The sequence below is a fragment of the Garra rufa genome, chromosome 13 (assembly GCF_049309525.1).
Source record: "Garra rufa chromosome 13, GarRuf1.0, whole genome shotgun sequence".
Taxonomy (NCBI): domain Eukaryota; kingdom Metazoa; phylum Chordata; class Actinopteri; order Cypriniformes; family Cyprinidae; genus Garra; species Garra rufa.
Genome location: NC_133373.1, coordinates 32121115 through 32146228, shown reverse-complemented (window position 1 = coordinate 32146228; position 25114 = coordinate 32121115). Strand labels below are relative to the sequence as shown.

General features: G+C 37.2%; 1 protein-coding gene across 2 annotated transcripts in view; it reads left to right on the top strand.

The window, feature by feature from the left end:
* Nucleotides 1-1715: 1715 nt before the first annotated feature.
* Nucleotides 1716-25114, top strand: part of ptchd4 (patched domain containing 4) — a 35683-nt gene continuing 12284 nt past the window's right edge. Inside the window, exons 1-2 of one of the 2 annotated variants that reach the window (XM_073817106.1) lie at nucleotides 1716-2751; nucleotides 8983-9463. In XM_073817106.1, the coding sequence (XP_073673207.1) occupies nucleotides 2320-2751; nucleotides 8983-9463 (913 nt within the window). In that variant the 5' untranslated portion in view covers nucleotides 1716-2319. Of the gene's footprint in view, nucleotides 2926-8982; nucleotides 9464-25114 lie in introns of both variants that reach the window. The other variant, XM_073817105.1, reaches the window with a different exon arrangement.

Genomic DNA, 25114 nt, shown 5'->3' with positions numbered 1-25114 from the left:
TATATCATTTCATTGTCTAATGGCAGTTTTAGGTGTATCTTTCCTGACACCTGTAGTGGATCTACTGTAGGCACTAATTCCTTTGAGCTCAAGAAGATAACTGAGCTGATGGCTCTAAATTTAGGTTAAATTGTCAAGCTAGGAAAAGAAGTGCACTCATTTTGGTAATGGTCTGGGGAATAAACTAGGACAAGTCATACTATTCTGTGACCGTCTCCATTTTATCCCAATTATTTTGCAACATGCTGCTTTCTGCCATGTCACATTTACGTAGAGGGGGAGGCATTTGTCTGCACCATTCATACTGTTCAATCTGTGAGTGTTTCTATGGTTCGCTTCTGCAGGTATCCCCTTCTGGTAGATGCTGTAACTACAACATTTTGCATGCTAAAAGCATCTTTCTCCATTAACAGTCATTCAGACATAACTGTTGATTTTGGTGTGTACAATCACAAATGTAGCTTGTTTTTGCATCCAGTTATGTTCAAAGGTGGTAAAGTTCTTACTATTCATAGTCAGCAACCAAATTACAGTTATTCTGTGTTGGTGACCATGTCTAAGCATTCACTGGTTGTAAACACGACAACATCCACACATAAATAATGAAGAAGCTGTAACCGAACAGGATTACAGGTCATCTCTGCAGTCACACATGATCAGCAGTGCAGAAAATTATTTTACGAGGGGCTTCTGTTAAAATATTGCACAAACAACAAGTATGCATTCATAATAGCTATGTGGAAAGAGTTTTGTGTCAGGTTATTAAAACCACGGGTAGAACTGGATTCACTTCATAGGTTACCTGCCATTAGGAGAACATCAGTGAAAATGACAAATAACACTTAGAAATGTTATCTACTACAAGTTCACAGTGAATTTATTCTTCACTATTTAACTCAAAGATCTGGTTAAATCTATTTTTGACTTCCTGCTATACTGAATGTTACAGACTTTTTCATCATGTTGTCATAGCTATTTATTTACAGAGTATGAACTCATATAAATTAGTTATGGAGTAGCCCAGTTTTTATTACAGGTTGTATTTCAGGCTTGTAAATTATATTTTAGATCATATTAAGTTAGAGCCTAAAGTAAGTTAGGTCCCACAACCACCACTTCACAAAAAAAAAGAAACACAATCAAACTAGATGGACACATAAAACAAAAACTAAGAATAGTAAGGTAATCTTTTTTTAGTATGGAGAGTACAGTATCTATTTTTGGTCTTTTTTTTTATTTATCTTAGTTTCTGACAGTGTTCTGCTGCTCACCAAGCATAATATGCTTTAATATGTCAGTTTTGCAAGGAACATAGAAGAAAAGTTTCATTCTTCTAACTGAAGAATCACCCCAGGCTGAGTGTATTCTATTTTATGCAGAGATGAAGGTGGTACAATATAAAGATAATCATGAAGAAAATTTTATGTGTTAATAAAATAGAGCTCAGAGTTATTCAGAGTTAAATCATTAGTGAAAAAGTATAGCACAAAATTATATAGAGTATTAAATATTATTTAGTGTATAAGCCCTAATGAGATGATAGGGTACTGTAAATAATGTCAGGACTTGTCAAAGTATTTCCGAATAATGGAAATCGAATGACGTACTGTTGCTATGGTTACCTCCATAAAGTCTGTTTTGGCAGCGTACGTTAGTAACTTTTGTGGTTAGTAAAACGTGTGGAAACGCTATTTAAATATGTAAATAGAAATACTTGTATTATTAGTGTAAGTTTATTAGTGTATTAACTTGTGGTAAATAAGTCACTTCATCAGCAAACTCCTAAGGACTTTGATTTGAGTAGACTCATATGTTTAAGTGTTGAAATGAACGTTATTTTAGCGTGTCTGCATTGTGACTGCATTTGGCCTTGTGGACTGCCGCCCTTAGCCTTAAGACTGGAATGCCTCATTCATTAGTAATAGAGTGGCTATTTCAAGAGGTGAGTCCACGATCGTGAAGAGCTTTGAATCGCGCGTGTTCTTAAAAATGAGCCCCCAACCACCCAAGCAGCCAGCCAGCATTTCCCCGTCGTGCCTCCGTCCATGCACACAGCAGCACATGGTTACAATCAAGCCCATAAATCAGGCGCCTCCGATCGAATAGTCCGAATTAAGCACACATGCACATCAGACTGGGGCTGGCTGCTGTTGCAGCAGAAGAAGCGAGAGAAACAGTCACACATCAGGGGGAGGGATGGAACCAAAAAGCCTCTATAGTGATCAATATCTGACTGTCTTTTGCAAATCGCTGCAGTGCTTCACAGGTGTACACTCGAGTATTCTCATACGGATTGACTGAACTGGAGCCACATGTCACATGTGCTTCATAGGAAGAACCGGGGCATCATCTGCTGCAAGCTGGATCTGGAGGAGGATGCTGCGGCAAGTGATACACAGAGGGCTGAAATCTTCCTTCTACTGGCTGGGTTTATTCGTGAGCAGGCATCCGGTGTTCTTCCTCACCGTCCCCGCAGTCCTGACCATCATTTTCGGATCCACGGTGCTGAGCCGGTTTAAGCCCGAGACGGACCTGGAGATCCTGGTCGCCCCGACGCACAGCCTCGCGAAGATCGAGCGGAGTCTCGCCAACAGCCTCTTCCCCATCGACCAGTCCAAGCACAAGCTGTACTCGGACCTGCACACCCCCGGCAGATATGGCAGACTCATTCTGCTGGCCAAATCCGGGGGAAACATCCTGGAGCTGGCCGAGCAGGTGCTCCAGGTGCACAAGAAGGTCCTGGATATGCGTGTCAATTACAAAGGCTTCAATTACACTTTCGCGCATCTCTGTGTCCTGAGCCACCGGGACAAGAGATGCCTCCTGGATGATATCATCACCATATTCGAAGACATTCGCTTAGCTGTTCTGTCTAACAGCACTTTTTCCAAGGTCCCCGTGAGCTATCCGAATACAACATTAAAGGTAAGAGACATACATATCTTGAGCACAGCGGCTGTGTTTCAAAACCTCGCGAGCCGCCTAACGAGACAGCGTTTTTTTTCTCCCGAGGCTTTTGAGACGCAGCCTTTGTGTGCGATGGAGCCACATTGCAACAATGAAACTGCAAAACCCATCTTGGCATATTGAGACTGGGCTTCATAAAACCTTAGGAAACGCTCAGAATTATGAATAGACTCCGTGCTGCTGTATTCTAGCGTGTGCAGCCTCGGAATCAGCTGCATAGTTCTCTAGTGCTGCACTCTGAGGAGCCTGGTGATGCAATGTACACTAGAAGACACTCACAGAATTTAGACTTTTACAATTTGTCCTGATTTTTTCATAACAGATACCTTATCAGTATATCAGTAAAATGATGACAACATATTACAAGCAACATTAGCTAAATACAACTGTTTAGAATTCAGTTTCAGTTAGATGAGCTGTGTTAAATTATTCAAATGCAAACAGAGTTAATTGCAATTACATCTTTCTTAAGTTGTATTCACTTAAAATAGTTTTAAAATTTTTGAAATGTTTTGTACACATATTCATGTAACAATCAACTAACTAATCTTTTTAAGCAGAGAAACAAACATCCTACCATTACAAGACAACAAGTTATTAAACCTGACAATAAAGCAACAATAGCTATTGAGAAACAGTGAAGCCATATTCATTTTTCAGGCTCAGTGCATGAATTATAAGCAAAAGCTGTACTTATATGTGACCCTGGACCACAAAACCAGTCATGGATATATTTGTAGCAATAGCCAACAGTACATTGTATGGGTCTAAATTATTGATATTTCTTTTAAGCCAAAAATCATTAGGATTATAAATAAAGATCATGTTCCATGAAGATATTTTGTAAATTTCCTACCGTAAATATATCAAAACTTAATTAGTAATATGCATTGCTAAGAACTTCATTTGGACAACTTTAACTGTGGTTTTCTCAATATTTTGATTTTTTTGCACCCTCAGATTCCAGATTTTCAAATAATTGTATCTCAGAAAAATATTATACTATCCAAACAAATCATACATTAATGGAAAGCTTATTTATGCAGCTGTCATTTTTTTAAAATGCCCCTTATGACATATCACATAAAAAGAATGCTTGAGCATGTAACTGCTTAAACTGCTCAGAGTCAGCAGTAAACACTGTTATATTAGTACATTTTCAATTAACATTTTAAATGATGTTCACCCAAATTTTTATCATAAGAACAGGACATAATTCTGTTAAATATACCATTGTTTATATATTGCGTTTCACGCTCTACAGTAGCACAGAATCATATATTGCAGTGTATTGTTACTACAGTAAATATAACAACACAGCAACAACAGTTGTTGGAAACAGTGAAACCATATTAATTTTTCAGGCCCTAGTGCATGCTGGGAAGACCACTGTTGGAATTGTGAGTAAAAGGTGTGCTCATATAGGAAATGACTGTAAACTACTTAAATTCAATAATCTACAGCTGAAATAAATAAGCTTTCCATTGATGTGTGGTTTGTTAAAATAGGACAACATTTGGCTGAGATACAACTATTTGAATATCTGGAATCGGGAATTAAAAAATCGCCTGTAAAGTTCATAACAATGCATATTACTAATCAAAAATTAAGTTGTGATATATTTAGGGTAGGAAATTTACAAAATATCTTCATGGAATGTGATCTTTACTTAATATCCGAATGATTTTTGGCATAAAAAAAAAAGATTTAAGACTGGTTTTGTGATCCAGGGTCACATATACATAGTACATTTCCGCACTAACAGTTTATAGCAATAAAACATGAGCATAAATGTTAAATATAGTTTATATCCATGATCTACAGTAGCATAGAGTCATTTCATGCAGTGTATTGGACATTGTTAAATTTCAAGTGTCCTAAACAGAGACTGAATATGCAACTTGTATCAGACCTGTAAGACACAGTCTTCATCAAAATGCTGCAGTATTCACAGACAAAAGACTAAATATAACACAACAGTATAGCAAGCCAGATATCTTATTGTTTTCCCAAGCCTACGTCAGTAGGAGTAGGAGCAGGATCTGTGTGAATGAGGCGCTTACTGTGGCCTCTACAAGAGCTCATTCATATTGTGCCAGTCTTTTTCTGAACATCTTGAGGCTGTATTGCTGCATCCAAGGCTACATCGCTTTCTCAGCATAGGGTGATGCACTGTCCAGCTCATTACTGCCCTTACGAAAATTAACCATGGTTTTACTATAGTAAAACTGTGGTTGACCATGACCATAGTAACCGTGGTTTTTTGGTGCGTTTTTTTTGGTTTTAAAAAACCATGGTTCTGATACCATGGTTTTACTACGGTTATATTGTAGTAATACTATAGTAAAACTGTAGTTAACCATGACTGTAGTAACTGTGGTTTTTTTTGGGTTTTTTTTTCTTTGGTTTTAAAAAACCATGGTTCTGATACCATGGTTTTACTACGGTTATATTGTAGTAATACTATAGTAAACCTTGTAAAAAAATCCTATAGGATTCCAATAGGAATTCTACAGGATTCCAGTTAGAATTTCTATCATATTTTGGAACCGTTCCTATAGGATTTTGATAGGAATAGTGTTAGGATTCTTTTTTTAGATGCTTTAAAATAAAACAGGATCCTGTTAAAATCCTGTAGAAATTATCCTATACAGAATATTTATGTCTTTTCCCATAAGAAAATCCTATAAGACAATTCCTATTCCAATAATAATCCAGTACAAGTTTCTTATCAGAATCCTTTAGGATTCTTTGATAAGCAACATACAATGAACAACGTCTACATCAGGGTGATGTCAACAGTAAACTGAAAGTACTTTTTGTTAGCAAAACAAGAACAGTAGAAAAGTGCACCTTCAGATAAAAGTTTCCATAAAGACATGAACAAGCATCCAATTAGATCCCATAAAAAATCCTTTAGGACTGATCCTACAGAATATTTATGTCTTATAAGAATATTCCTATAGAAATTTGTTCCAAAATATGATAGAAATTCCAATAAGAATCCTGTACAAAATTCTTATTGGAATCCTTTAGGATTTTTTGACAAGATATAAATATTCTGTTGGATGGTTTCTATGAGATTTTTATGGGATCAAATTGGATGCCTGTTCATGTCCTTTTCTCCCCTTTTTGTAATCGAAAGTGCACTTTTCCACTGTTTTTATTTTACTAACAAATAGTACTTGCAGTTTGTCGTTTACATCACCTTGATGCAGCACACAGCTTTAGCGCAAACACACACACACACACACACACACACACACACACACACAGAGAGAGAGAGAGAGAGAGAGAGAGAGAGAATGTAACACTTCATTGCAAATACTACACTGGAGCAGTTCTAGACTTGAGTAAGGGAGGTAGATATAAAACTTAGAGGACACTGGAAGTTGGAAAGAAAAATAACTCTTTACTGTGACAATAAATAAAGGACATAACCAAAAAAAAAAAAAAAAAGTACAGATTGTAATCACACATTGGTGTATGGAGTTAGTGTAAATAGCCTCTGCCAACAACGTGTGCTATTTGCACTTAAGGTATAGTGACCCTACAAAGCCGTAAAGCACAGCATTAATTAAAACAGCTACAAATGGTGGCAGAATAGTCACTACTCCAATGTTTTATACAATGAAAATTAGTAGCATAAACATATAACGTTATAACTATCATTAATAATATCAGTTATACAGATTCATAGCTTTTGACACAGCTGCTGTGCTAATCAGCAGATACAATCAAACGCGAGTTCAACAACTCACCAAGATCACCCAAAATTGTTGGTTTAGGAGACAGACCAAATAAATGTTACTATATCATCATTTTTGGCATCTTTGAAATCAAATTTGAACAAGTTAAACACCGTTAATCATTCGCTGCTTTTCCTCTTCGACCGTTATTTTCAAATGACGCGCGCTACAGTTGCAGGCGCGCTACATTCGGATTTCTTAAAGGGGCCGCATCAGGACAGGACAATACCATATATAGATGTTCGTATTTCTGTGAATTCTTAGTCACATGTAATACATTTGAACTCATTCGAACATTATGAAATATCATATTTATTATCTTTGCCTTACTTTAATATTATGAATTTCAGTAAATACATATTATTTGTTTACATTTGTGTGTATTCATATAGGCTGCTATTTTGTGGGTTACCATGGTTAAAGGTTGTATCAGCGATTTCTAGCCTAAAACATAAAGTGTCAATTTCAGCTGACCTTTCTTCACGATCCACTCGCTGCCTGCCCCATAAATTGTCTGTGAAAAAACCGCGTCTCTCTGGTCAGCCTAGGGTCCGAGATATGCCAAAAAAACAATCGGCACTACCAACCTTTCCACAGAAAAACAAACAGTGTTCCAACCAATCAGCGTCAGGGGTTTGGTGTTGTGGACTTTCCTACTGGTGCAGGGATGTGAGGGAGGCGGAGCGAAAGTCCACAACACCAAACCCCTGACGCTGATTGGTTATTTGTAGTTACTATGGTTTTACTTCAAAAACCATAGTTAAACCATGGTTACTACAAAAAAAAACATGGTTAATTTTCGTAAGGGTGGATGCTGAAATACTGAGATTATTGAGAAAAAAAAAACAATAACACTCAATCTGCTCTGGATTTTATTAATTCAGCATTGTTTTGGTGCAATAATAATGTTGTTTAACTGTGGAGACTGTCTTAACATATTTATCCAACTTCATACTGTGGTATCAGCTTGTGTTTTCCTCTTGCCTGTTTTGCTTGTCTGACATTTAGCTGAAAGAAACTAAGTACACACTGCTGCCTTAAGAAATCTATTTTTGTTTTTTGTTATGGAAGACCATTTTAATACATTCTTGAAATGTGTTAAATCCATTCAAATACCAGAGCAAATTCATACCAACAAAGCTGCTCATTAACTGGTTTGCTGATTCTGCAAGTCACACGATTAGAATGTGAAATTAATATTAAAATGCAGGAATAGCGTAGCAAGTCAGCCCTTGGCTCATGGAAAAAAATTTTAACGGGCTCCAAACAAGAAGTGCAACAAAGAGGCGTATCACTGTAGGGTATCATACCAAACACATTGCTTTGCAAAAGACATTTATATGTCATTATTATCTAAGTATCCTGATAAATACATGATCTCTGTAAAGTAACAGGACATCCAGATCCAACTCAAGAGTAGTATTAATAATAGTCAAAAATTGTCAAGAAAGTTACCTAATAAATAAACCAATGAATTGCATAACACGCAACCTTAAGTTGCATAACTCTACCCAGTGTCTTTTCACAACTAACGTAAGTCTAAAATAACTAAGGCACAGCCAAACTTTGCAATGTCAATGCTAAACTACTTCATACAAACAATCAGTGTGGCAGCCCAATGAAATATTCACATAACAGACATGAAAATGTAAAATGAAACACTACTCACTCATTTTAGTTGCATTCTCCAGGCCTTCCTTTCAGCAAATTCATCCTTGACTGACTTCTCCACACTCCCTTTTCTTTCTCTTTCCATGTTATTGACCATACCTAACCTTACCAACTGCATACCCTGCCCTGCACTTATTTAAAATTGTATTTATCATATATTTATCATGTGACCCTGGACCACAAAACTAGTCATAAGGGTCAATTTTTAAAATGGTTTTATATAATATTTATCTGAAAGCTGAAGCTATACACATGCTACTTACGACTGGTTTTGTGGTCCAGGGTCACAATTATAGTTTTAAAAAAAGACTGATGCTGCAAATTACTTCAATGTGGAAATTTCTTTGATCGGTGCATGGCTGCTACTGCTATTTCTTTTTAGTAGCCCATTACAGATCTCAATTCATTTGTTAATCAACTTTAGTATTCCTCAGATGTTCCAAATGTACCAATTATTTAACATATTTTTGGACGGCGGTTGATTTTCACTGATTGCAAAGTATACTTGTTAGATTGCGTTCAAATCCAATTTTACTCATAACAGTTTTTCTTTAATGAGGGAAATAAATTAGTAACTGGTTTGTTTTGCCTCTAGGATGGTCGAGTGTCCTTTATTGGCCATCAGCTGGGTGGCGTGGCCTTGCCAGCAAATAGCCGGGACCAACAGGTCAAGTTTGCTCGCGCCATCCAAATCACCTACTACCTCCGCAACCTTGGGCCAGTGGTGCAGGACATCATTTCTGAGAAGTGGGAGAGTGAATTCTGTAAGCTGGTGCACCAGCTGGCTACAGACAGCCAGGAACTACATATCCAGTCGCTTACGTCCTTCAGCTTATGGCGGGACTTCCATAAGACAGGCGTGCTGGCCAAGAGCGAGGTACTGGTCAGCTTGGTGCTGGTGCTCCTGGCAGCCACCATCTCCAGCTCTATGCGGGACTGCTTGCGCGGGAAACCCTTCCTGGGCCTGTTGGGCGTCCTTACCATCTGCATCGCCAATGTGACGGCAGCTGGAATTTTTTTCATCTCTGATGGGAAATTTAACTCTACACTGCTTGGGATCCCCTTTTTTGCCATGGGTAAGTGTGGCTTTGTTCACAGAGACTGCGGTGATTGTATGCAGGATTATTATAATTGCTGTGTGACTACTCGGGAGGTGGGGTATAATTGTTTTCCATGGCAGTCATCGGGGTCAGTGCTTGTGCAACAGTGGGCTTCATCATTATGGAGGGAGGATCTGTGATATTATAAATAGAAATGGAAGATAATTAGAGGTCAACGTTTTAGTAGTACAATGAAAAATCTGTAAATGTTTGCCTGAAAATTCCATGTTAATGGTGAAGAATCTCAAGTTAAATTAATAGAAATTGATGTAGCATTAACATGATTTGCAGATCTGACTGATACTGCTTATGATAAACCATTTAATGTAAATTGTTGACCCTTTTACACAGAACAAAACCATGGTTTGGCAGCAACTAACATTTTAGACACTATTGCCCATATTTTTGCTCAAATCAAGCATCACCTTGTAGTGGTGTTTAGTTCCTGAATGAATCAGTGAATGAATCGTTAGAGTGAATGCTTCAGTGACTCTTTAGTCTTTAAACGAATGAGTGTTTTGAACATTCAGTCATCTCGTTCTGGAATGAATAAGTGTTTTGAACCAATCGGCTGAATGAATGCTTCAATGACTCTTTAGTCTCTAAATGCATGAGTATTTTCAACAAATCTGATAAGTGAATGATTCATTGGCTTATTCAGTCATCTCGTTCTCTATGAATCAGTGTTGTGAAAAAAATGGCTGAGTGAGTGCTTTAGTGACTCTTTAGTCTCTAAATGAATGAGTGTTTTCAACTAATCTGATGAGTGAATGATTCATTGGCTCATTCAGTCATTTCGTTCTGGAATGAATCAGTGTTGTAAAAGAAACTGTTGCGTGAATGCTTCAATGACTCTTTAGTCTCTAAATGTATAAGTGTTTTCAGTGAATCTGATGAGTAAGTGATTCATTGGCTCATTCAGTCATCTTGTTCCGGAATGAATCAGTGCTTTGAATGAATCGGTTGAGTGAATGCTTCATTGACATATTAGTCTTTTTATATGAGTGAGTGTTTTAATGAATCTGATTAGTGAATGATTAATTGGCTCATTCCGTCATCTCGTTCTTGAATGAATCTGTGGTTTGAACGAATCGGTTGAGTAAATGCTTTAGTGACTCTTTAGTCTCTAAATGTATAAGTGTTTTCAACGAATCTGATTGAGTGAATGATTCATTGACTCATTCAGTCATCTCATTCTAGAATTAATCAGTGTTTTGAACGAATTGTTTGAGTGAATGCTTCAGTGACTCTTTGGCCTCTGAATGAAAGAGTGTTTTTAACTAATCTGATATGTGAATGAATAATTGACTCATTCAGTCGTCTCGTTCTCTAATGAATCGTTTTTAACAAATCTGACTCATCGACTGATCAAGTTCTTGAACGAATCAGTGTTTTGAACAAATCAGTTGAATAAATTCTTCAAAGACTCTTTAGTCTCCAAATGAATAAGTGTTTTCAACAAATCTGATGAGTGAATGATTTATTGGCTCATTCATCGTCTCGTTCTCTAATGAATCGTTTTTAACAAATCTTACTCATCGACTCACAAAAAAGTAATTTGTTGCCACTTTCTGGCTGATATAACCTGTCGAGAGTCACAGAAAAAAGTAGTGAATAAGCAGATGGATGAAGAGTAATATAGAATAAGCAATTCAGTATTTGATTTTTGATGCCATTTTGTTTACTTTTGTACCATTTCTTAATGTGTTGGAGCCATTTTTTGGTCTCTCCATAATAGTGCTTGATTGAAACTTAATCCAGAATTATAGTAAATCCAAAAAGTGATTTTAGTTTGCATGTCATTGCACCTATAATTGCAGTGTGAATTTGAAGGAACATTTTAGTCTGCAGAATATTTATCCTTTAATGATAATTGGTAACTCTCTTTTCATTGTGCGTGCCTGCGTTTTGGGAGAATAATAAGGAACAGTCATTAATTTCCGACAGTGCTGTGTTCTTTCTGACGTGTTATTTTTGTGGACCCCTGGGAACACAATCTAGCAAGCTAAAACAAACTTGGAAATTTAACGAACTCCAAACTCAACACATCTCGCAGGTGTTAAAAACACCCTTAGATTTTACACCTGTCTAGGTTGCATTGGATGCCCTTAGGTGACGACTGTCACAACCCTCAACTGAGTGGAACTAATTAGCTTCGGATTTAAAGCGTGTCGATTTGTTTGCTCCTGTGGAGGTAGAATCATGATTCGCTCAAAACAAGGATATACAGGGTGCAAAAGCACAATTACAACCTGCGGAGATTAACCGCTTACAGCATTCTTACTCTCAGTCATTCCCTGCGATGGGTTTGGTTATTGTAACAGCGCAATAGAATAATCAACCATCAATAACACGCAGCTTCCCAATTTAAGATGCCGCCAACATTGTCAGGGAAAAGACTGACTGTACTGTTGGATTTTATGATCATGAATGTCCTTGTGGAGCTTGTGGATCAAAGGTAATAATGCTTGGTGCTATACTGTATACTCACTTCTTAAGCCTCAGCCAGCCATTTACGGCGTCCCTAATGATCTGGACCCCTCAGATGCTCAGTCTTATTGCAAGGCTAGCCCAGCGTGAAAGATTAATTGCTCCCTGACCACTGGATTTTGAGCTCTTTGCACAATACCAGAGGACCTGTGATTTACTGTGCTTTGCATTTGAGCTTCGCAGGAAGGACAATCTGGAGAAATAGATTTTGTACCGCCGGCGAAGATGAATGGTGACAGTCTACACGGCACATCACAATGTGCTGCGGGGACCCCGGGGACACGGGGTGGCTCTGTCGAGTTGGCGAAGTGACATTGGATTCAAGTTGTGGATGATTCTGAAAGGTTTTTTGATAGAATAGACACAGTTGAAATTGTGGACTTTTCCTCACACACTTATAGTATGGCTTCAGACGTCTTGGAATATAGTGCATTTCCACAAGTTTGGACTAATTTTATCATTTTCATGTTTTTTCTTTGGTCAAGCTACATAAATCTTTATCTTTAATGAGAGGTTGAAATGACACACCTGTGAATAAATAATGACAGAATTTTCATTCTAGGGCGATCTGTCCCTTTAAAAGGACTTGGCAGAAGATGGATGCTCTGCAGAAAACAATGTGTGACACTGTTGTCTGAGACAATGAATGGAGTGCATGCTATACCTTCAATTGAAGTTTGGAGGTTATTTTTGTTCAGACGCATACAGCAAGAGGCCTATTTATAGACTTGCTTTCTGCCACACGTCTTAGTGGCGGAGCGGCGAATGCTTTGTTCTGCTGGGACAAATGACAGGATAGGAAATCAATGTCAGAGTACTCACTCACCTCCTGATCTCAGTGCACATACAGTAAAGCTGTTTGCTGTTGACGTATGATGGGAAATTATAAGGTTAATTCTTATAACATCATATTTATTCTTCAATATTTTAAAAAAGATCCTTAAATGAAAGGGATGCAGATCAAAACCTAAAATTCTGTCATCATTTACTTGTTGTTTTCATGCACCACAAAAGATTTGTAAACATTTTTTAGGAGTCTTCAATCTTCAATTAGAAATAAATAATTAAACAGTTTTTATGTGGGAAAAAAATCCACAAATTGTGCTCTTTCCCATGCAAGTAGTTTTAAAGGGATAGTTCACCCAAAACGGAAAATTCTGTCATTAATTACTCACCCTGATGTTGTTCCAAACTCATACCTTCGTTTATCTTCAGAAAACAAATTAAAATATTTTTGATGAAATCCAAAAGTTTTCTGAACCTTCATAGACAGCAACGCAGCTGACACGTTCAAGCAGTGTTGGGCAGTAGCGTCGCTACAAGTAGTGACGCTACTAGCTTAACTACATTTCTCAGTAGCGTGGTGGTAGCGTCGCTGTTTTCTGAATCAAATAGCTTTTCAGTAGCTAAGCTATTATTTTGATCAAGTAACGCGGTAGCGTCAACAAAAGCTACAAGCTATATATTGTTCTATACTTTAAGCTCAAATCGGAAATATAACTGCTACGGATCACTGATCCTGGGTCAGTAAGCGACGCCACCGCCACTAAACCTCGTGATGCCATTGGCTCATTAAACTGTCAGTCAAACCTCATTATTCCTCCCGCCTCTCTCGTGAATGAAGTGCGGCGCGCAGTTTGAAGCATCTCAGCGTGTTTGCAGACTTGAGGTAAATAAAGAAGTGTTGATTGAAAAGTATGTTTTCTGTATTTATAACACAGCACTGTATTTATAAAGGCTAATGTTTTTTTTTTTTTTTTGCATTCGAGGAGATGAGAAAAGTGTGTCTTAGTCTAACACTTGTTGTCGAGACAAAATATTTTAGCTAAATGTCAGAAAAAAACTGAGCGCCCACATAGCAACAGAAAACTGCATAATCTGCAATGCAAAACGTAGTATTAGAACTAGTGATGGGCGCCTTTTAGTCTTTGAAGCAGGCTAGTGCTCTGGGAAGATCTCAAACTCAGAAGTACGAGATGGGCAGAGGGTGGGTGTCAAATTCATGGCGAAAGGCAAAATGTTTCGGTTCGTTAGTAAAAACAAACAAACATAAAACGACCAGGTTCCATAGCAAAATAAGAATGAAACCGTGTTCTAGTCTAAACGAATTATAATAATCTTTGCTAATATTCTTAATACTTCAAACTGCTTTGGACTTTGCAGTAGTGAATTATGCCTTTACTATGACCAACATGACAGAATATGATATTCAGCTGTTTGATCGCGCTGGTGTCTTACGCGCACACATTTGAAAAATAAAACAGTCACCCAAAAGTTACATTAGTCAATTTAAATAGTGTGTATTTAATAGTGTGCAGTTCAGCATGACCACCGGTCCCGTGGAACATTTTTGCTCATCATGATATTTTCCATCGACGTGCATGAAGTACAAAGCTTACCCAATGCATAATAATTTTGCTTCAAATACATTGCAGATATGGAAACATTTGTATTTGTGGCAAGAGAGGTAGTCTACATAAGCCCAACTACTTTCAGTTTCACATGTAATTTGTTTTGGATTGTTTAGGCAAATTTATTTATTTATTTATTTTGTCATTGTTCTGTTCTGAATAAGATTAAAGTTAAGGATTTGTTGTGGAGTGAGGGAAATAATGTCATGTCAACATTACGCTGTAGGCCTGTTTATTTCAGAATATAATAAAATGTGACTTATAGGCCTAGCCGCTGTGACCTGTCGGTTTAATTTTTCCTCTCAAAGACTTACAATTTACGTTAATGTGTTTTACCTTCTGCAAACGAAAATAGCCGCTTGACTCTTACTGTCAGTTAACAAATTTACAATAGAATTTAGCTTTGCTTCCCAGATAGTAACAGGGTCTGGGCCAAATCTGGCTTACATTCCACACTTGTCTTTTATTCACAGTCTTGACTGCAAAAGTTTGTGATTTGTTTTTATTTTTGTATTTGTTATCTACTATAGATTCTGACAATTAAAAAAAACAGGCTCCTGTATTCATGAAATCAATCACCATCTTTGTTCAATCATGGCAGTAAATTAAAGTGCTGTTTTTGTGCGGTCTGTCATATTTTAGTAGCTATATACAACAAATCTACAGCGCTTCCATTAGGCTATTTTTTACGAAGCTGTCAACACTGTAAACTCTGACGACATGCAATCAGTTGACGAACACCCATTCATATATAGACTGTTATTCAATAATATGTATACAATTATTTTATTTACAAATTTTGTGTTTTCCCTGTTTTATTCGTTTAATATTGTGAAACTGGTGCCATTGCTTTTTTTGTTTTTATTTTTTTCAAGAAAGAATTCAACGCCCCAAAATATGAGATAAATCCAGGCCTGTACATGATACAGATTTTTTTTTGCCAAATTGGTTTGGAAGAGTGGTTAAATAAACAATTAAACTGAACTTGTATGCCTGTATGACTGACAATTTAATTGATCACTGAGAGAGCATTGACTTGGTATGATGTTGGTTCAATAGAAAAATGAAATTTTAAAAAATAGCTTAGATGTAGTGAACTACTTTTGCCATGATGCTGTAGCTTAGCTTGCTACATTACCCAAGGCTGTAGCTTTAGTGTAGTTAAGCTTCATTTAATGAAGAGTAACTGTTAGCTTAGCTCACTACATTTTCCAAGTAGCTTGCCCATCACTGCGTTCAAGGCCCAGAAAGATAGTAAGGACATTGTTAAAATAGTCTATGTGACATCAGTGGTTCAACTGTAGTATTATGAAGCTATGAAAATACTTTTTGCGCACAAAGAAAACAAAAATAACAACTTTATTTATTCATTTCTGTGGTGCTGCTGAGGCAGGGGTCGGTGTTCTGACGTAGATCCTGGATGCGTTGCGCCGTGTTTACAAGCAAAAGGCGATGCACATAAAACAGTCTTTGTAAACATGTCTGAAGATTTTGACAGAAATGATGACTTGCAATTTTTTGCCCAGCCTTATTTGAATCAGAATATAAGGATGAGGAACTAAAAGATAGGACTAAGTCAGAACACCGGCTCCTGCGTCGTGGTACTCTTGTGAATGACTGGAGACTGACAAGGAAGAGAAGCAATTGTTGAATAAAATCATAATTTTGGTTTTCTTTATGCACAAAATGTATTTTTGACTGTTTTAACGATGTCCTTACTACCTTTATGGCCTTGAATGTTTCAGTTATGTTGCTGTCTATGCAGGGTCAGAAAGTTCTTAGATAATATAAAATATCTTAATTTGTGTTCCAAAGATGAACGAAGGTCTTACGGATTTGGAACGACATGAGGATGAGTAATTGAAAACAGAATTTTCATTTTTGGGTGAACTATCCCTTTAATATTTCAATCTGTGGTCCCCTTCACCCTCTCCAAAAATAGTCTGCTCTGCTGAATATTTTGAAACTGAACAGATGCGAGAAGTTCACATAGTGAGCAAGTCATGTTGACAGCAAAGAAATGAAAATTCATAAAAGAAAAGAAAGGTGAAGCCAGAAACAGCGCAGTGGCACAATGCCACATTCTTTTATAAAAAAAAAAGGCAGAGTTTATCCAACAATTCATATTAAAATAACAGACAAATTATGTTAAGACTTTATAGAGATTAAACAGACCATTGGTGTATTCTGTGTACTTAGTTTTATGATGCTTTTGGAAAACAAACGCAGCCTAGGTTAGGATAAAAGCTGATTTAACCACTGCAAATGCTGATTTGTGACCCTGGACCACAAAACCAGCCATAAGAGTCAATTTTTTGAAATTGAGATTAATACATCACATGAAAGCTGAATAAATAATAAATATCTGGCCTAGATACAGCTAATTGAAAATTAGGAATTTCAAAATCAAAATATTGAGAAAATTGCCTTTAAAACTGTCCAAATTATGTTCTTAGCAATGCTTATTACTAATCAGAAATTAAGTTTTGATATATTTACGATAGAAAATGGAATAATGGATAATGGATCATTTTGACCCATACAATGTATTTTTGGCTATTGCTACAAATATACCCATGCTACTTATGACTAGTTTCGTGATCCAGGGTCACATTTGTTTTTTTTATGTTGTTACATCATTGAAAATTAATTGGACAAAAACTTGTTTATGGTTGCTGTAAAAACTACAACATTTTTAAACTGTTTAGTAAAATGTGACATGCTAAAGCTGTCCAGATTGCAAAAGAATAATTGCTGTACCTTTGGTTTGATTTTCTACAGCCATGTAAGATCATCCGTTTTAGCAATTCAGTTAAAACATGACAGAAAAATAGCGTAATAGATAAATAAGATCAGTTATAAGAGATAAGTTTTTGGGTTTAGAGGTCCACATGTCTGTCGTGAGCCATAATGTAAGTGTGTGTACATGTGTGTGTATGTATGTGTGTGCAGTGGCGTAGTCACTCCCCAGCATGTCAGTTCTATTGATCGAGCTCATTTAGGGCCACAGACTGCGGAACAGCATGTGCCCTGGGATCTGGGCCGTCTCCTTGCAATTCTCTCCACACAAGCATGATTGTGCCTGGTCATGGCTAGCACACATTCACAGTGCCTGGGAAGCCCAATCCCGTCTCAATCACCATTCTAGAAACAAACACGTACAGCCACCAGCATTTACAGCAGAACTTTGCTGTCTCCCGCAGGAAAATATAGATGATGGGGTGCTAGTAGATTGAAAACTGGCCGTGCTGAATGCCATTGATTTGCCTCTGCTCTAGAAGGCAAGAGCAAGTCCTGGGGAAGAGATTAGGGGTCTTACCAACGAACTACTTATCACAAATGTCTTCAAGCGTCACATATTACATGCCATTAAGCCTGTGGCTGGATAATTTGCCAATGTCAGGAGGAAGAATCAGGATGAGAAAGGTTTGTTGGACATCGCAAGCCAAGAGAAAAAAATCATTTGCATAGCTTGGTCAGGCATGATGTGCAACCACTGAATCGGTGCGTGAAATAGAAATACGAACAGGCGTCCAGCTATTCTTCATCCTCTTTCCATTTGTCATTAATATTCCAGTCCTTTATCCTTCAGTTGTATGATTTATGTTTCACAGGGTTTTTTCTGATTGCAAATTATGCAAGATGGGAAATTACAGAAATGGGTTTTTTTCATTTAGTGGCTTGCTTTAAGTGGAATAATTGGTATTAAAAATACAAGAGTGTTTTGGATTGAAGCGGTTTGAACTTGACAATATTTTTACTGTCATTTTTACTAAAAGGAAAAGTGCTGTTTTGAGTGTGGGAGTACAATTGTTAGGAGAAATAGATCTTCCGGTGAAGGCCTTGAACACACTGACATATGCTGACAGTGGCATGTTTTACAATGACATGAAATGCTGTCATAGACTGTAAGGTAGATTTTCCCATGTGTTTATGTGACTGAAGCCACAGCGTAGGGGAAAGTGGGGTGAGTTGTGCCAGTTTTTACTCAAAGTGACTTTATAGTGAAGCCATGACAGTAATCCCTCCAATTTAAACATGTACTTATATTTCAGGATGTGGTGCATCCCCGGGAACAATAACTTTGGATCTGAAATAAACTGATTCAGAATTATAGCTTTCATAAAAAAAGTGGTCTCGTGGCACAACTTGCCCCCGGTGCGGGGTAAGTTGTGCCTTTGGGGAGAATACAGTGGGGTAAATTGTGCCAGTGATTATTTAAGTTAAAAAGAACATTTTAATGTCATGAACTGTAATGCTATATAAAATCAAGACAAATTCAATACAAAATTGCTAATTTAAGGTGTATTTAGATATCGTTACCCTACTGAACTATTGGCATGTCATATTTTCTACTTTTTCGTAAAACACAAAAAAACTCAAATACACAATATATGATATTTGTGAATAATCAGAATGCTGCCTGTTAACAAAACGCTGTCTGTCAATTATGTAACATATAGGAAAGAAGTTAATTTCTTATGAACATTTCTGAACATCCCATTGTGACTTTTGCCACTTAAAAAACAGACAAACGGCAGGTAAATCAAACAGTGATGAGGCACGCTCATCTTCTCACACAGATTATCCCCTGTGGGTATGTAGGTCTAGATCAGGGATGCCCAACCCTGTTCCTACCATCCTACGAAGTTCAGCTCCAACCCTAATCAAACACCCCTGAACCAGCTAATTAATCTCTAATCACAGACAGCTGTGTTGGAGCAGGACTGGAACTAAAGTCTGCAGGTAGGTAGATCTCCAGGAACAGGGTTGGTCAGCCCCAGTCTAGATGGTCTAGAACATTATGCTAACTGTATAGACTCACTGTGTAGCCTACTAAAGCACTAAAACGTGTGAAATATTTTCAAACGTGTATATAATTGTTCAGACGCAACAATCAAAAAACCTTGATCATATAAATTTTACTTTGAAAGGCAAAAAACTGTTTTTTGAGCTAAAATGTGCTTAGCCCTCATGCCATGTGTCTCTCTTCTTTGAGGGATGGGTAAATTGGATGGCTCTACAAAAGTATGTGGTCACATAACCAATTTCTTCTATGGTTTCCTAGAAACAAGGGGTGGCACAACTTCCCCACTGGCATGAATCACCCCACTCTCCCCTATAGAAAGTGAATGATGGAAAAGGGACGATCATGAGATATTCAACCACTTTCTTGATTGCTGCTTCCCACAAGTTTCCAGTTAAAGGATTAGTTCACTTCCAGAATAAAAATTTCATGTCATCCAGGATGTTCATGTCTTTCTTTCTTCAGTCGAAAAGAAATTAAGGTTTTTCAGGAAAACATTCCAGGATTTTTCTCCATATAGTGGACTTTAATGGTGTCCAGTGGGTTGAAGGTCCAAATTGCAGTTTCAATGCAGCTTCAAAGGGCTCTACACTATTCCAGCCGAGGAATAAGGGTCTTATCTAGCGAAAAAATCGGTCATTTTTTTAAACAAAAAATGAAATTAATATACTTTTTTTTGTTTTACCACAAATGCTCGTCTTGCACTAGCTCGACCTCACGCATTAGATTTAGACGGAAGTACCAGCCCAGTGTTTACAAAGCGAACATTCAAAGAAAGTCAAATGCCCTTTACAAAAAAGTTAAAACAGTGATGTCAGATATTTTTTTTCCCTACCCTACCTTTTTAAATTGAAGTACACAGACAAAGAACTAACCACACGTGACTTTTTTTCAATGTAATTACATAATGCGAGCAGAGCTGGTGCAAAATGTTTTTCTTAAAAACCTTAAAAACGTGAACATCTTTATTCTGAACAGGAATCAGGACATTTTTATTCTGGAAGTGAACTAATCCTTTAAGTCTGATGTATTGTTTAAAATGGTACTAGCTGTTGTAGTTCATTGTCTTTTTGATATTAAGGTAGCCTCTTTACTCTCCAATATTGTTAATGAACAATTAAAGTGTTCTCGTAATGGGTTTGAGGTCAAGAAATTTCAATAATTAAAAATAGTGTGGCCCTTGGCGCAATAAATTCAAGGTGTTTTGTTCAGCTCAGCAGAAAAGTAGGCCATAAGAAAGATGGGAAAGTTTTAACTATTCATTCGAGATGGATATAAAGCCCCAACTTTTTTATTAAACTTCTTTTATTGGGCAGTCGTTTACATATGTGAATACTTTCTCTTGGCTATTTTTAGATTGGTTCTTTACGTTCAGAAAAAAAAAAGAGATCTTAAGGCATCAGTTTAGTCAATTGATCATGTCTGATTTAAAGGGAATACAATTCTGTCATTAATTACTCACCCTCATGTCGTTTCAAACCTGTAAGACCTTTGTTCATCTTTGAACACAAATTAAGATATTTTTTAAGAAATCCGAGAGCTTTATGACCCTTTATAGACAGCAATGTAACAAATGTTTCGAGACCAGAAAGGTAGTAAGAATCTTGTTAAAATAGTCCATGTGATATCAGTGGTTCAACCATAATTTTACAAAGCTATGAGAATTAATTTTTGTGCAAAGAAAACAAAGATAGTGACTTCATTTAACAATCGTTCTCTTTTGCGTCACCGTCCACCACTATTATCGAGAGTACCACAACCAACAAATCTTAATTTGTGTTCTGAAGTTCTTACAGGTTTAAAACAACATGAGGGTGAGTAAGAATTTTTGGGTGAACTATCCCTTTAAAAATTGGATGAAAAGAACATTAAGAAACATTTAAAAATCCTACCTACCCCAAACTTTTAAACAGTAGTGTATTGTACTATGTTTCCATTGAAATGACAATCTTGAAATTCTAAGGTTAAAAACTGAAACGCATTCATTCCCAAACACAGCTAAATGATGGTTCGTAGAGTCAACAGCAGGATTGATGAGGTCCACTCCAATGAAATTACGTGCGCGTAACTCAAGCCCTCTGCTGATTTACATGCGGTGCATTTGCAGAAGCTTTTTCATTAGCAGTTGCAGATGCAGCAGATGTGTTGGGTGCCACAAGAAGCAGCAGCCTTTCAATACAATGATTCTCGTTACGACAGAAGTGTCACACCATCCTCTCCATCTTCTGACGACAATCGTTTGACTGGCTCTGCAAAGTGCCCAGGTTTCTACTTAGACACTGTTGTGTCGTGTTGAGTTTTGTGCACATCGCACACCTAATCCTTAGCAGCAGGATTAACGGTGAGCTGTGATGTGTGCCATGTTAAGATAAGGACATGTTCACTGTCAAAGGACATGCTAATTTTGGACACTTTTGTAATGCAGCATTCTCAGCATGTTTTATTACTAATTTTGAATGAGCAGTGCTGCCTTGATGCCGATAATGTCAGGCAACAAAACAAAGCAGTTTTTAAAGAACATTTGTTTTTGCACTGCAAAAACAAGAAATATTTAAGAAATAAAATTGTGTAAGATAATAAGGCGTTTTCCTTGTTTTATACAAATGTAAGGTTAAAAACTTTTTATTTAGTGGAAAAAACGTTTAAGATATTTTTCAGTTAGAGAAATTTATTTTTTCATTTAAAAACAAGATATGAATGCATAAAAAGCACATTAAAGGAATAATTCATCCAAAAATGAAAATTAGATGAAAATGTACTCACCTCCTAAGGCCATCCAAGATGTAGATGAGTTTGTTTCATTATCAGAACAGATTTGGACAAATTCAGCTTACATCATTTGCTCATCAATAGTTCCTCTGCAGTGAATGGGTGCCGTCAGAATGAGAATCCAAACACCTTGTTTCTTACAAGCATGCAGCTTTTCACTTCACAAGACAATAATTAGTAGATTGGAGTCATGTAAATTACTTGTAGATTATTGTGATGTTTTTATCAGCTGTTTGAACTCTTATTCTGACAGCACCCATTCACTGCAGAGGAATCCATTGGTGAATTACTCTAAATCTGGTGAATTATTCCTTAAAGGGTTAGTTCAACCAAAAATGAAAATTCTGTCATTAATTACGCACCCTCATGTCGTTCCAAACCTGTAAGACCTTCTTTCATCTTTGAAACACAAATGAAGATATTTTTTAAGAAATTGGTAGTTTGGTAATAAGGACATCGATAAAATAGTCCATGTGACATCAGTGGTTGAACTGTAATTTTATGAAGCTACGAGAATACTTTTTTATGAGCAAAGAAAACAAAAATAACAACTTTATTCCTCAATTTTTTCTGTAATGTGGTAATGCCATTTAAAATGGCACAATAACTAAAAAAAACCCACACCACTTTCAGAATAACTGTTCAGAGGATATATAGCCTATTGTAGATGTCTTGTCAGTGCAGCACAGAAAGACTGACACAGTATGGAAATCCATGTAATATTTTTCCCATCTTGTGTCACAACTGGACATGCTTTATGAGAGGTGTACGAAGGGTCCATCCGTAGGGTGTTTTCCTGCCGGTGATGGATGTGTTTGCAGCTGCTGTGGTGCTGAAGTTTTAAAGCAGTAATTTTGTTTAATGACTCACTGCACTGCAGCGAGAGAGGCGATGCAGCTCTTTATATTGAAGCCACGGCCTCAGAGTAGCTTTCTCCAGCCAGTGCCGGCTGGAACTGTCCACGGGAGGCCTGTGACAAACTGCCCTCCTTAGCTATGTGGAATGCTGTACCTGTCCACCATCACCCAGAGACATGAGGTACAGCCCTTTATTTCCTTCCGTACCCCTTTTGAGACTTGCAGGGAACACTGCAGTTCAGTTCCCTAGGTGTTCTCACCAAGTAGCATGGGAAAAACACTCTGGGGGAGGGAATTTACTGTGAATGAATTGCGCCCACTGTTTATTTGTGTACGCGGTCTGCATTGTTTCAGCTCCCGATTCACTAAAGGAATTATGCAAATCCGGTAATACATAAACACACCCACAAAAAACATAGTTTGCACAGTGCATTTTCTCCATTTGCAGGCCAGTTCTGAGTGTTAGGTTGTGTAGGATGCTTTTACCACAATCCTTTTTACTACCCTGGGATCTGAATCTGCTTATTGAAATATTGAAAATCTGCTCGACTACCATTGTTGGGAAATAACTAAAAGTAGAGACATAACAATGTAAAAAATATATTTTTTTAAGTTGTGAATAAAACAAAGAGTATTTTTAAAATGTATTACTAAATGCTTTTTCTTTAACATGCTGTATTTCAATGCTGTAAAAAAAAAAAAAATAGAGCACATAGTTCATGTAACAAATGCAGGGATAATGTACATTCAGCCGGTTATCACAAAATGTACATTATCCCGCTTATTACATGGCTACTTGCTACAAAACTAAACAATTAAACACAAAATATTGATCTGAGTTGAAATATTTGAACGCAAAGCTTCCATGAAGAAAGCAATTTCTAGCAAGTTCAACTTCAAACTAGGCGGGCATTAAGAGATACAGTACAATCATACTACTTATTATGCACTAAAACATGCTCTCATGCTTGGTGGTTCGAAAAAAGCATTATTTTTCATATAATTTACATTATTACAATAGCTTTCTCCCCAGGCTGGCACAAATGGCTCGATTAGTTCCGGGTTTGATGAAGGTCCGCCTTCCAAAAAACGAAATGTGTTATGATTGGTTAGCAGTCCCACTGTGTTGCAGTTGGCTTTTCAGTACTGCCACGCCCCTCTTCCCAAAGCAGCAAGCTAGATTCTTACATTTTAAATATGGATATTTTTCTTACAAAAACACATCGGATCATTAAAGGAGGCTTTTACTGACCCCCCCCCCCCCTCCCCGGAGCAATGTGAGGCATTTTTTATTATAGATCGACTTGTTTTAGACTGATGGAGAGAAACACTTCAGCCGTTCAGTCTATGCCATTCTGAAGCTTGGGAGTGCCAGGATTATTTTTATTATAACTCCAATTTCATTTGTCTGAAAGAAGGAAGTCATATACACCTAGGATGCATGGAGGGTGAGTAAATAATACGCTATGCTGTTATCATTATTGTGCTAATTTATTTAATTATTTACATGCCTGAAACCAGCTCCAGCATAAGGCTAGTGAAGTTTTCTAAACTGTATGATGAATAAATATCTTACCACACACTGCACACGTCAACAGCTAGTCAATGCTTGTGTTTACATCAGGCTACCGGAGCAGTTCGCGGACAATTTAGTCAATGCTGGCGTTTATACGAACTGCCCTGCGGCTCGCTGATGCATCCCAAATGTGGTTGTCCATGCTACATCACTAAAGTTCGGCGAATCCCCCACCTTGTCCCTCCCCACCTGCCAACGATTCGAATTTCCGTAGACTGGATTTATTTGAATAATATTCTAATGGACCGTGTTGTGACTTCATAGCATCCAGGAAACAAACGCTGTAGTCCAAAGGAGCCATTCGTTGTAGTTCTTGAAAAGGTATTTTTTTAAAACTAAATTTCTCCCTTTGGAGTGGACTTTGAGATTTGTAACTTTGTAGATGTTTTTATGCCCAAACATACACACCACACACTGGCTAAAATTCGAAAAGTCAAAAAGCATAATAGGACCCACTTTAATAATAAACACTTTTAAATACTATTATTTATATAAAACATAATGTATTGAATATTAATATTTAATAAACAACAACAGCCATCATAAACGTTGCTAGGCAATTCAGTCAAACTTACAAAGACAGAGCTCTGATTTTGCCAAAACTATTTGCTCTGGAACAAATAATAGTTTAATGAGACCAAAGACTGCCCGTTAGATTTACGCAAAGCAAATTATATCTCATGTTTAACCACTATATAGACATCAGAGCCAGTGGTA